This window comes from Delphinus delphis, chromosome 17 (genome assembly GCF_949987515.2).
Source record: "Delphinus delphis chromosome 17, mDelDel1.2, whole genome shotgun sequence".
In the NCBI taxonomy this organism is placed as follows: Eukaryota; Metazoa; Chordata; class Mammalia; order Artiodactyla; family Delphinidae; genus Delphinus; species Delphinus delphis.
Genome location: NC_082699.1, coordinates 62,276,873 through 62,290,394, shown reverse-complemented (window position 1 = coordinate 62,290,394; position 13,522 = coordinate 62,276,873). Strand labels below are relative to the sequence as shown.

General features: G+C 35.8%; 2 protein-coding genes across 3 annotated transcripts in view; one reads left to right on the top strand and one right to left on the bottom strand.

Annotated features, from left to right (window-relative positions):
* Positions 1-202, bottom strand: part of MTBP (MDM2 binding protein) — a 72,476-nt gene extending 72,274 nt beyond the window's left edge. For both annotated transcript variants that reach the window (XM_059995128.1, XM_059995129.1), the window contains exon 1: positions 58-202. In XM_059995128.1, the coding sequence (XP_059851111.1) occupies positions 58-175 (118 nt within the window). In that variant the 5' untranslated portion in view covers positions 176-202. The remainder of the gene's footprint in view (positions 1-57) is intronic.
* A 288-nt stretch (positions 203-490) lies between these two features.
* The window catches only part of MRPL13 (mitochondrial ribosomal protein L13), a 35,441-nt gene continuing 22,409 nt past the window's right edge, over positions 491-13,522 (top strand). Inside the window, exons 1-4 of the mRNA XM_060035298.1 lie at positions 491-574; positions 3,814-3,937; positions 9,101-9,194; positions 11,876-11,936. Of these exons, the coding sequence (XP_059891281.1) occupies positions 491-574; positions 3,814-3,937; positions 9,101-9,194; positions 11,876-11,936 (363 nt within the window). The remainder of the gene's footprint in view (positions 575-3,813; positions 3,938-9,100; positions 9,195-11,875; positions 11,937-13,522) is intronic.

Sequence of the window (13,522 nt, the reverse complement as noted above, 5' to 3'; positions counted from 1 at the left end):
ACAATTTTTTTCTCCTCCCTGCAAGCCGTTCCCGCTCTTTCTCAGCCCAGCGCTTACCTGGCTGTTTCTCGGTACCCTCAGAGGACGAAGCCCCTGGCCCATGCTCCGCCACCGCACTCGCCACCGACGGGACTTTTTCTTCCTCCCAGATCACTAGGAGTAGGTACCGATCCATCTCTCAGGGCTGAGGCCCCGTTTCAGGTCTCTGCTTCCACATCCAAACAGGCCCGCGCTACTGACGCACTTCCGGTTCCTTCTACTTAGGTCGGCTGGAAACTGTGTGCCCTCCATTGGTTTTCCGCAGCTTTTCCAGCAAGCGAGTTACTTTCGGGGGTTATTCTCTCAATAACTAGATCATTTCCTCCCTTCATGACGAAGCTGCTACGGTGGCAAGATTGGAGGAGATGCAGGAAAAGCAGAGAAGCAGACGAGTGCTGGCTTGTCCAGGATCCGACATGTTCGGCTGCATGCGTTTCCCGCCGGGCCCTTGATGCTGCGGGACAGGTCTTGGATCCTGGAAAAAGGACTGTCCTGCTACTGGGGAAACATGTCGAGTTTTTCTAGGGCGCCCCAGGTGAGATCGGACTCTTGTAGCTCGATGGCATTCATTACGCTGACAGAAGGAGGTCGGATTTAGTGAAGCTGAGTAGGATGGGAAGCCGGGTCCTTGGGCCAGGAGATGCTTCGGTGAAGCACAAAGGGTGGTGATTCTGACCACCACTTGCTGTCGTTTTCTTGGTACTCCTACCCTCCCCTTTTCAGCCAACCCCTCTCGTGTTTCTCCCCCCCCCCCCCCCCCCCCCCGCCTCGGGAAGAAGGAGGGAAGGTCAGAGAGGTAATAAGCTGGATCATATAGGGCATTGTAGACTATTGTAAGAGTTTGATTTACTGAGCAAAATAAGGGGAGTAACATGATCTCGCTTAAGTGTTAAAAGGAGCATTCCGACTGCTGAGTCGAGAGTAGACTGTACAGAGATGGGGATTGGTGGAGAAGAGAACCAAAGAATCTGTTTGGAGGCTATTGAAATAATCCCGGCTAGACATGATGGTGGCACAAACCAGACTTAGTAACTGTGTAGTATTGAAAAGTGGTCACGTTCCGTTTTAAGGTGGAGCCAACAGGATTTCCTGCAGGACTGTATGTGCGCCGACAGCAAAAGAAAAAACAAGGATTATTCCAGGGTTTTTTGTTTCAACAACCGGAAGAACGTTCCATCAACTGAGATAGGCAAGGCTGAGATTGAAGCAGATTTCAGGAGGAAGAGCAGGAGTTGGTCTAAGCCGCCTCTTAGTCTAGTCCTGCTCCAAGTGTGATTCCTTCCTTGGACTGTTTGTTACCTGTCCCTAATGAGGTAAATACAGGAAGTAAAATTAAACATTAAAAAACTGTAGCAGGGCTTCCCTGGTGGCGCAGTGGTTGAGAGTCCGCCTATCGATGCAGGGGACACGGGTTCGTGCCCCGGTCCGGGAAGATCCCACATGCCGCGGAGCGGCTGGGCCTGTGAGCCATGGCCGCTGAGCCTGCGCGTCTGGAGCCAGTGCTCCGCAACAAAACTGTAGCAATTTGACATTGTGGCAGTATTGTAATTGTTTTATCAAAAGTTTTGTTTTGTTTTTTCTATCAGGTATTGGTCTGCAGTGGATTGGGGAAAAACTAGTCTTCTGCTGCATATGGTTTAAGAAGCACTGTAGTGTATATGCCAGGTGGGCAATTGAATGCAAGTGTAGAGTTCAGGAAAGAGGTCCAGGCTGGAGATGTAAATTAGGGAATCATAAACATACAAATGGCATTTAAAGTTATGGGTCTGGATGAAGCCTGTGTGGAAATGTGTAAAGAGAAGAGAGGAGGACCAAGAACAGTTCTGGAACATTTCAACATTTCAGAGGCAAGAGAAAGAGAGAACTAGCATGATAGGAAAACAAAACAAAACAAAGCAATAGAGGATGGTGTCCTGGAAATCAAGTGAAGAAAGAATACCCGGGAGAGGGGAATGATCAACTGTGTCAAAGACTTAGAATTGACCAGTGGATTTAGTAATGTGAAGGTCATGGTAAACTTGGCAGGCAGTAGTGTGCTGGTGATGGTGTGGGAAGATAAAAGCCAGGGTGGAGTAGGTTGAAGAGAGAATGAGGAGAGACAAATTAAAGTAAAGACAACTCTTTGCAAGAGTTTGCTACAAAGAAGAGGAAAGAAATGAGGCAGTCGCTGGTAGGGAAGGGAGGTCAGGAGTTTGTTTTTTTTATGGATAATTTTAATCATACATAAAAGTAGATATCACCCAATTTCAAAATCTCACAGCCAATATCATTTAATCTGTACCCCCATTCATTTATTTCTCTTACTTATGAATTTGAGGTAAATCTCAGACTCATATTATTTCATCAGTAAATATTTCAATATGTTCTTTACAAGGTAAGGATTTTTTTAAAAATCCCATTACCATTTATCAAAGCTAAATGGAAATTTAACAGCAATTCCTTAGTATCATCAAATATCCAGTATGTGTTCAAGTTTCCAATTTTCTCACACATATCATGTATATTATATAAATATGTAATATTTTTATGGTTTCTTCCTTTGGATTAGGATCCAAAGTAGCAATAAGTTGCTATTTTTTTTTATGTCTCTCTTAATAATAGGTTCCTTTTCCTGTCTTTTTTTCTTACAGTTTATTGAAGAAACAAGATTGTCCTGTAGACAATTGAATTGAATTTTTTTTTTTTTTTAGTTCATAAGCTGAGAGAGGGAAAGTATGGGCTAGAAGCTTATTTGCAAAGGACATGATCATCTATGTAAAAACTGGAATTTACAAAAAGTTACTAGAACTGATAAATGAGTTTAGCAAGGTTGCAGGATACAAGACCAAAATACAAAAATGTAGTGCATTTCTATGTACTAGCAACAATCAGAAATTTAAATTAAAAATACAATACCATTTACAATGGCATCAAAATATATGAAATAAACTTGACAAAAGATATAAAAGGGGAATGGGGTAGAGACTAGAAGAATGAGAACAGGAAAACAGCAGATTGGTAAGCAGTTTTATAAGCTGATTTGAAATTTGTGATAATTAAATTTAAGATAAAACCAGAGAGCCTAGTTGTACTTTTTCCAGCACTGTTTGGCTGCTTGTGTATATCCATAGAGAAAGCATCTGATCAAGATCTTTCTGGCCTGTGCTTTTCTTAGAGTTTGAAGGCAGTGATGGACACAAAGACAGCGGTTTAGTCCTGAGCCAGCCTAAGATGTCTATCTAAGGCAGTGTTTTAAAATTTAAGTTTATTCAACGTCATCCATCTATGCTTTTCCAGCTACATTCTGCTATTTAACGCTCCCTTGGAATTAAACTCCTGAATAGTCTTCAGTTCATAATTGGCCACTCATCTTTCAATGTTAATGTACCTTCCAATCTCAAAATATTTTTGAAGACCTTCATAAACAACTTCTACTTTCATAAGAGCTTTTTGTGACCCCTCCAGATTCTATTCTATGCGGTACAAAAAATATAAGTCATAATGTAAAGGGAAATAATATCTTTGGAATGTTTTTAAAAAGAGCATAACCCATATTGCTAATAGAAAAGCAAGCAGGAAAGATCACTGTGTTAATCTTTGCAGAGTAATGAGAACAGATCCCCCTTTTCCAGAGATAGAAATGAGAACAAAACAAAAAAATTATTTAGTGATAGGATCTTTTTTCATAATAATTATTGATGTTAACTGTAGATTATGTGTGATGGTATATAATAGCAAACTCAGCTGTTTCCATTTAATTAGAATTTTCTTTGTTTCCTCTTCTGTCTTTTCAAGCAATGGGCCACTTTTGCTCGAGTTTGGTATCTCTTAGATGGGAAAATGCAGCCCCCTGGCAAACTTGCTGCCCTGGCATCAGTTAAACTTCAAGGATTGCATAAGCCTGTGTACCATCAACTGAGTGAGTATCATTTTAGACCTGTTGTTGGTAATCACAGTTTTCATGTCAGGATAGAATTTTGAAGATGTTTGACTGGGCTGTTTTTTTTATTTTTTTTTTATTTTTGGTTGTGTTGGGTCTTTGTTGCTGCGCGCAGGCTTTCTCTAGCTGTGGCGAATGGGGGCTACTCTTTCTTGCGGTGCGTGGGCTTCTCATTGCGGTGGCTTCTCTTGCTGTGGAGCACAGGCCCTAGGCACGTGGGCTTCAGTAGTTGTGGCATGTGGGCTCAGTAGTTGTGGCTCACGGGTTCTAGAGCACAGGCTCAATAGTTGTGGCGCACGGGCTTAGTTGCTCCACGGCATGTGGGATCTTCCGGGACCAGGGCTCGAACCTGTGTCCCGTGCATTGGCAGGCAGATTCTAAACCACTGCGCCACCAGGGAAGCCCTGGGCTGTTTTAAGGATCTCTTTTTTACTGAGGATCCCTTATTCCATTCTTGTTAAAAACCTGTTGGGGGCGGGACCTCCCTGTAAGATCCAAGTATCAGTTCTTACTCTTCATCTTGCCTGACCTGTCAACAGCATTTTTTGTAGTTGATCATAGTTTAAACTTTATTTTGAAACATGAAGTATACAAAGATATATTTAGATAGATAGAGATGTATTCCTCTACCTATATATGAATATAGATAATATTTTAAAGAAAATTAATAATAATGGTGGTGAAATGAATACCCATACACTCAGCATTTGGGTTGTTTTCCTCTTTTTTGCCGTTACAAACAACATTGCTATCAGTATTCTTGGACCTTTTTCCCAGGGCACATGTGGAAGAGTTTCTCTGAGGTCTGTCTGTAGGACAGGAATTACTGGGTTGAAAATGGGAACCTAGTTAGTCTTTATATGGAGGTGTTTTCATTATTCCTCATCTCAGTAACATTGATGTTGTCGTTCTTTTTAGTTCTGACTACTCTAGTAAATGGGAGATGCTCTTTCTTTGTGGTTTAAATTTGCATTTTCCTGATTGCACATGGAGCTGAGAATCTTTTCATTTGTTTATTGGCCTTTTGTCATTTCCCATTTTGTAAAAGGTCTATGCGTTTCTTTTTCCCATTTTTCCACTGAGTTGTTTGTCCTTTACTTCTTTCTTTTATTATAAAAATGTTCACATTTTCAGAAAAGTTCAAAGCGTAGTACAGTGAATTTCTCTATACCAGCCACCTAGATTACCCAATTATTAATATTTTATCATATTTTTTACTCAACGATTTGAAAATAAATTACAGATATCATTATACCTCCCCCTAAATATTTCAGCATATGTCGCCCAAGAACAAAGATATTCTCCTATGTAACCCAAACACCATTATCACACCTAAATATTAACTTTTATAGCCCTTCCTGTATATATGGCCATCGTTTGTCATATTGTTTTTCTGGGAAATTGTATTCCAGTTTTCAAATAAACATGTTTACAGTGATTATGAACACATGAAACATACCCAGTATATGTTAGTAAAAACTTAAAACAACATATTTGTAAATTGAAAATTGCGTGCAGTTTGTTTTGATTTTAGTGACATCTTATGGACATGAAAAGTCCAAAGTTTTGCTGATAAAAAACAAATATTAAATATAGTGAAACAAAAATGCAATTCATTCTTTAAGAAGTAAATTTCTAATTTCATAGAAAAGCTATTCTCCATTACCAGGGAAGGATGGCCGACAGGCAGCCCCAAAAGCTCCTCTGGTGTTCTAGCAGCACGCTTATTCATCAGTACTTAAGGAATACTTTTGCAGTAATGACGTGCTTGTAAGGAAGCAGAACTTTAATTCAGTGGACAGATAAGTGCTACACTTTAAGAAGAATTAGGTGGCTACTACTGATTCCACCTGCTCCCAAATTCTGTGAAAGGAGGGCATTCTTAACTAACTCCTAACTCCAGATCATCTTGATCTTGACCCAGACCACAGTTTCCATAAAAAAATAACCTTATAAGTGGAACGTTGGTTTGCCACAGCATCTCACAAAGTCCATGGACCTGTATGTATGTTCAGATACATAATGTATACAATATTTGAACTATTTTATAGGCACTCCCTTCTCCTTCTGATTAGAGCTGCCCTCCTGAATGGGAGACTTGGGAGCTCTTTGAACATGTTTGCTTTTCACTGATACAGGAAAAGGAAGGCCACTTGGTGATTTTTGGATTGTGCCTTATTCTTCTTGAGGATTCCATTCTTTTCACTGCCTACAAATTAATCAGTTAAGGAGAACCATATGAGCATTTAAAAGAAGCAAAGGGAAACCTTTCTTAAGCATTATCTAAAGTTATTAGATCATCTTAAAATACTTCTGGTGCACATGGAATGAAATCAAACGAAAGTTTCACACAGTTCTTAAAGGTTAATGTTATGAATGTTAGCACACCAAACAATTCTAACGATTCACTAGTCTAGTATTCACTAGTATTCTGCCTTGCATTATTTATTTAAATCTTTTAAGGATTTGTTAGAAAAAAAAAGTTTAGAATGCTCTTCTTAAAGTTACACAGCTAATGTATGTTTCTCTCTTACTATTCAGTTGCGTCAGTCTATTTCAAATGTTAACTCTGCGTCGTTTAAATTTTACAGTCTTAATCGCACATTTATTCTTCATCTCACTCCTAGAATATCATTGTACAAAGCACTGAAGCTTTTGCGCCATGTTATATGTAGAATGCATGCCTCTTTTAAAAGGAATATTTACATATTATCATAAATTTGAACAACACACCTTGTTCCTCTCACAACTTCTTTACACTCAGTAGATTTTGTGGTAACTTACATGATCCTCTGTCACATTAGCCCTTCAGAATTTCAGGGATGCTAGAAAAACGTTGAAGTAGGCATTTGGACATTTGTCCTTCAAGGCTGGAAACAAACATAAAGGCCAAAGCCAACCTTTGTTGCTTACTAAATTGGAACAGCTATTTTTCAAACGTTTCTCAAACCGAATCTTGTAAGGAGACCCAATATGTAAAAGCAGTGTTGCACTGGATGAAGGAGACCTTAGATTCCCTGACATAAACCTTTGAGTTTTCCCTTTGATTGAATTAGTTTGAATTTTATTTGGCCATTTAATTTAGCACCTAATATTATAAAAAGAAATCAAATAGGGTCAGAAATCTAAGTTGATAAATTTTTGTAAATAAACTCAATTCCTTTTTCTAAAAATTGCTTATTACTAAACTTTAACTTTTAAAAAAAGTTTTTAAGTTTGAAAGATATTAATTAACGTCTACCATCTCTTGATCAGGCAGTAGAGTTCCAATTTATATGTATTTGGTGCATATTGTAAAATGTAAAATGTTTCAATTAAAATTTTAAAATGACATATATCTATTTATTTGGATTAACAGAAATTTAGATAGAAATGATTGCACTGTATCCAGGATTTTAGGCTTTAATCATAATATTGGCTTTTGTTTTAATACCTAGTGCAGTTAAAAAAGATTTAATTGCTGGTTGGTTTTAATTAGAGACAGTGGAGAAGTGCTTCTAAGAATTATTAAATACAGTAGAGATTTGGCATAAGTTATTAAGGGAGAATAATTTTTCCCAGATTAGATGTTCATACCTTAGAGCTGAAAGAACACGATTGTCAACTGATTTGTGGTATTCTTTCTAATGTCCCTTGAGATCCTTTTTGAAGTAAAAATGTGTTTTGAATGGCGCAAAATGCTTTTTGCATATTTAAAGCTTAAACAACATTTAAAAAATAAATTCAGGTTTATTAGAAAGTTAAAGATTCCATTTTTCCTCCAAATAGGTGTCACAGAAAGAGCCTGAACAGGGAGTTAAATACCTTGTTGTGAGCTTTGACAAATCACTTAATCTTAACAAGCCTTAGCTTCTTCAACTCTAAGTGTCTGGTTGAAAGCTAGTGTAATTTCGGCATTATTTGGGACTGTGTAGGCATCTTCTCACCCTCTTCATTTGTTCTTCAGGTTCATTTGCCCAACTGCCTTAGTAATCCACCATGGGTCACTTTTGGGAACTTTAGTCACTTAATTTGCCAAATAGTCAAACTTTCCTTTTCAACCAGCTAACAGCAAGCTTCCCATTCCCAGATCTTTCCTTCCCACCCCTGGATTCCCTTACACGCTAATGAAGAAAACTCACCTGCTTTATCCTCTTTCCTTTACCCTTGCCTTATATAAACTATGAACTTCTCACTGAAAATTCTGTCACTCACATTCAAGCTCTGCGTAGACTCTTATAATGTAATCTTCAGTTTTGAGATACTGTACTTATTTATACTTATTTTTTCAGTGGTGATTTTTTTCAAATAGATAACCTTCAAGAATCTTTTGAAGTTTGTTTTTCTATTACTAGAATAGGCACTTAATAAATGTTTCTGACTACTTGATTTTGTCATGTACAGTGACTTGTGAAAACTTACACGTTGACTTCTCAGGTTTTTTTTTTTTTAGATGAACAGCCAGGCCTAGGGGTACTTTTCACTGGAAAATTAATCCAAAACATATATTTTGATTTTCAGATCATCTGTTGCATCAAGTATATGTGTACTCATAGTTGCTAGTCGCGGTTTAAATTTAACTAGTTAAATGTGTTTGGAAAAAAACCTTGGGTTAGTAGTTAAGCATAAGACCCTAGTATTCTTTTCTCTGAATTTGAAAAGAATAATCAATTATGATGTTTTACATTTGTTTCCAATTTACCTGTTGGTAAAACAAACCATTTTTCATCTATATGCATATGGTTTTCATTTTCTCTTTTATTTTTAAGGGAAAATTTGTATGAGATATTTAAAAGTGGTGAAGTGTAATTAATAGTACATTTTAATGAAGTGTAATTATTGATCGGCAGAGAAAATAGGAGTAACAGTAGTTTGCCTTTAAAAGATGTGTCATTGTTACTGGCATCTTTATTGAATTCTCTTTTACCTTCCAGTGTTGAGATTTTCCAACTGTCCAGCCAACTCTTTCGATGCTTAGATGTTATGTGAAAGAGAAACATAAATCTATTCAATGATTTTGATGTTGCACTGTGACTTGCTTTATATTTTTTGATGTGTTTTTTGGACTTTGATAAGCTTTATAAAAAACCAAGCTCACTTTTTCTTAAAGTCAAGAATTTTCATATAAAATCTTTTTTTTTTCTTTGTTCTTTTTAAATCTAGGTGACTGTGGAGATCATGTTGTCATAATGAACACAAGGCACATTGCATTTTCTGGAAACAAATGGGAACAAAAAGTATACTCCTCACATACTGGGTAAGATAATGCTTTTGTCAGGGAAGATAGGCAGTTGAATATATTACTTTAAGAATATTATTGGTCTTATTTAAAAGAAAAAAGGTTTTTTCGAAATTTAAGAAAATACCGATTTTGTTCATGCCACATGTATGATTTACTCAATCAAAAAAACTGCAATACTGTACCAAATACTCATGATTACCTGAGAATATTCGTTTTTCCTGGAAGCTTTTCATATAACCTCTCTGATCTAGATTCTTCCCATTTTTTAGTCAGTCTTCTCACTTCTTTCTTTCTGTTTCCTATAATTCATCTTACTGCTGTTTCCAGAACCATCTTGAACTTCTAAAAGCACATGAGATATTGAAAGAATGGTGAGTGAAATCCCAAGTTTGGAAGATACCTAAAATCTCCACAACATGCCTTTCAAGTTATAGGTCTGCCTATCTGAATAGTAGCTATCTCCTAGCTCATGAGGCAGCCCATTCATTCTGCCTTTGATGTGGTCTAAATTTTAGAAAGATCTCAGTGCTCTTGAGTCATCATCTGTTTTCCTCTAGCTTTCAGAATGGTCTTAGTCCTTTTTTGGACAGTGTAAAATTATATCTTCCACATGACATCCTTCAGATAGTTTTGAGACAATGATCAGCAAGTACCCACTGATCTGTCTTTTCTCTAGACTAAACACCTGTAGTTCCTTCAAAGTTCTTTTTATGGCTTCCATTCAGATGTCTTATCTCCATTATACCTTGGTCACTGTTCTCTGGGTGCAATCACTGCTTATCAGTATCTTTCTTAACTAAATACACTCACCTGGCTGTGTTTTAGTGGTTTTCTGGTATAATGTGACTCCACCATCTTTCAGTTATGCAATCTTCTATTGTAGTAGAACTTTTCTTCAAGGCCATATCACTATGTGCTACATTGAGTTCACCATCAGTTAAAACTTATAGGTCTTTTTCAAACATGCTGCTGTTCAACCATGTATCCTCCTTCCTGTGTATTTTAGTTGCATTCTAATCAACTGTAGTACCTTAAGTTTACTCCATGTAAATTGTATCTCTGGCCTTCTAGGATCTTTTGAGATGTTGATTATGTCATGTAATGTGTCAGTTAACCCCTCAGTTTCAGGTCATGTACAAATTTAGTTAAGCATACCTTCTTCAGTATCATGCAAGATATGATTAAAAATGTTGGCTTTTCATTCTTGATCAAAATTATTATTTTTTATTTCCAAGTGCACCTTCATCTTAGACAGGCAGACTTTGATATTCCCATCTGTTTCTTTTCCTCTCTTGCCCAAGTAGGTCTTAAATGCTTGGGATAACTTTTTTGCTTCCATTAGCCAGCCTTTGCCCATTCCTACACTTAAACACTTTCATGAACTCTTTATTTAATGTAACAAAAATGAATTCACATCCATCTTTAGTAATTTTTACTGTTGGTAAATCTCTATATACAAACCAAGTTTTATAAAATTTCCAGGTAATTGGGAAAGAAATATGAAAATACAAGATAACAATGTGATAAAACATAAAGTATTTTTTTCCTGGAGAGAAAGAATACAGGAATAGAAGTCTAGACAGGTATTTCTTTTTTTGAGGCTGAAATTCCATGAAGCAAGTGAAAGAGCATGAGTTTGAAAATTATCCATCTTTCTCAGCAAATTTCTAAATTTGCTTTCTTAAGTTTTATTCCTAAAACGTGTTTCTCTAAATCATCTTTAAAATGTTTTCAAGTCTTGTTGAAAGAAACTTATAAAAGGAATCATATTTAGGTAACCTTACATTTTTCTTGCAGTCTATTGCCTTTACATTTTATTTTTCCCTTCCTCAAAAATCATTACCATTCAGTGTAATAAAACCTTGCATCTGTATGTTGTTTTTGTTTTAAATTTCTTAAGCACTGTCACTTGACTCTGATAAAAATCTTGAGAGGTAGATGGGGCAGATATTATCATTTTCCTTATATGAGCAAACTCATATATAAAGAGATGAAATGAGTTGCCTAATATTATACTGGTAGCCACTGGCAAAACCTAGATTCCAGACCTGGATCTGGGGTATTCAAGTTACCAAGATGCCCTCAGTACTATCCCAAATATTTTTTTTAATCTACATTTTATATATAATTTTGATCTGAACACAATGAAATATTTTATTACTTAGAACCAACACATGACTTCCTGTTAATAGGAAACAGGAGCACGACTTGTTTAGAGTATTAACTTGCCTTCAGAACCAAGTAGTCTACCACTGTTTTCTCCAAACCTGACCCCTAGCTTATTCACTTTGTCTGATTTGTCAGGGAATGTGAAACATTCTGGCACTTTGCTTTTTTTTTTTTAATTCAAATAGTGATAAACTAAGCAGTGATAAAAATGTTTGACTGAATGAGTGAATGAATGAATGATGAATAGCTTTAACTTCCAGTAGAAATATAAATAGTTAGCCAAGAAATTTTCTAAGATGTGGAACTTTTTATGAAATAATGATTGCTAATTTGACCACTTAAGAGAATAGCATTTCAAATAGCATAGGTTACTGCTGAATTTTTAAGACATTGATGAACAGCATAGTTTCGAGAAACAAGTATAATTTCATAATAAAAATAGTTTTCATATTATAAAAGAATGTTCATTTCAAGAATACTGTACCATAGCCTACTCCCAATTTTAATGTCTTTGTTTCTTTTAATAGCTACCCAGGTGGATTTAGACAAGTAACAGCTGCTCAGCTTCACCAGAAGGATCCAGTGGCAGTAAGTTTATAGTATTTTTTATTATATCACACAAGTTTTGATAGGTATTATTTCGTTATCATTCAATTCTATATGTTTTTAATTAGTATGTTTTGCATTTAATCAAAGAATTTTGATGCTTTTCTTTTTAATTTCTTAACATCTGCATGATCACCTAGAATATGATATGATTGCTGAAAATGTTTGGGGGAGACAGATGTATGTTTGTATGTGTGTATATATGTTTATTTTCCATTATATCAAATATGCTAGGTATGTTGTTCCAATCTTAAATTCTCACTGACTTTTTCGTTGTTGTTGTTCACTTGATTTACTGATTACCTGAGTTATGTTAAAATCTCAGTTGTGGATTTATTAATTTTTCTTTGTAGTTCTGTCAGTTTTTTGTTTTTTTGTTCTGTATGTTTTGAAGATTTAGTGTTAGATGAATTAACTTAAGTTTGGGATTATAATCTTCTTAAGGAATTGATCAAGGTATATACTGACTCTCTTTATCTCCAATAATGCTTTTCAACTTGAGGTCTGTTCTTTTTATATATTAATATAGCTATATCAACCAATTTTTTAATTTTGTTTGCCTCATATTTCATTTTACAGTTTAATTTACTGAGCTAGATTTTATTTTCTTTTTTATCCCCTTCTTTCTTGCCTTCTTTTGGATTGAGTTTGCTTATTAGAAGTCTAGGATTAATCAATATCTTTACTTTCCTCAAAATCAAATCAAGGCCCCTAGAAGATTATTAATACCTATTCTCCCTTTCAACCTGTATGTTTTCTCTGTTCAAGATTTTTAAAAACTCTTAAAATTCAGCATTCTTGTTATTGTCTTATACTGTTACTGATTCTTTATGGTCTTCTTTGCTTACGATCGCTTCTTGTAACTGGGATCAATGTCCTTCTCTTCGAAGAACTTCTTGTTGACATTCCTATCATAACATTCTGAATAGTGAACTCTCCTTTTCTGTCTGAAGCTATATTTTTGCCTTCATTCTTGAAAGATAGTTTTGCTTTTATATGCAATTCTAGGATTACCGATTTTTTTCTCTCAGCTTTTTGAAACTATGATTCACATAGATTTTAGTGTCCGTTATTACTGTTGATATCAGATGTCACTTTAATTGTTTCTTTATGTGTATTCTGTCTTTTCTTTCTGAATACTTTTAAGATCTTTTCGTCGACTTTGGTTTTTATATGTTTCTTTTTGGGCTTTGTCATTGTTTTGCTTGCGGATTGGTGTCTTCCGAAAATTCGTCAGCTCTTCTATGTATCTTCTAATATCGGCTCCCTTTATTCTCTGTCCTTTCCCTTTGGAAATCAGATTATACATACATATACAAATAACTTCAATTATTGTATTTTTTTCCTTTTCTTGAAGCTTTTACTGTTTGTTTCTTTTTCAAATTTGCTGGTCGGTTTTGACAGTCTTCTGTTCCCTTTGTCATACTTTGGTTCCCTCTTATATTTCTTTAAAGATATTAAATGTAATTCTTAGCATTTATGTCTGATTCTGATATTTGTGGTCTTTGTGGGTTTGCAATTTATTGTTTCTGTTCAGGATACTTGGAAAGTATATGTACCTTGGAACT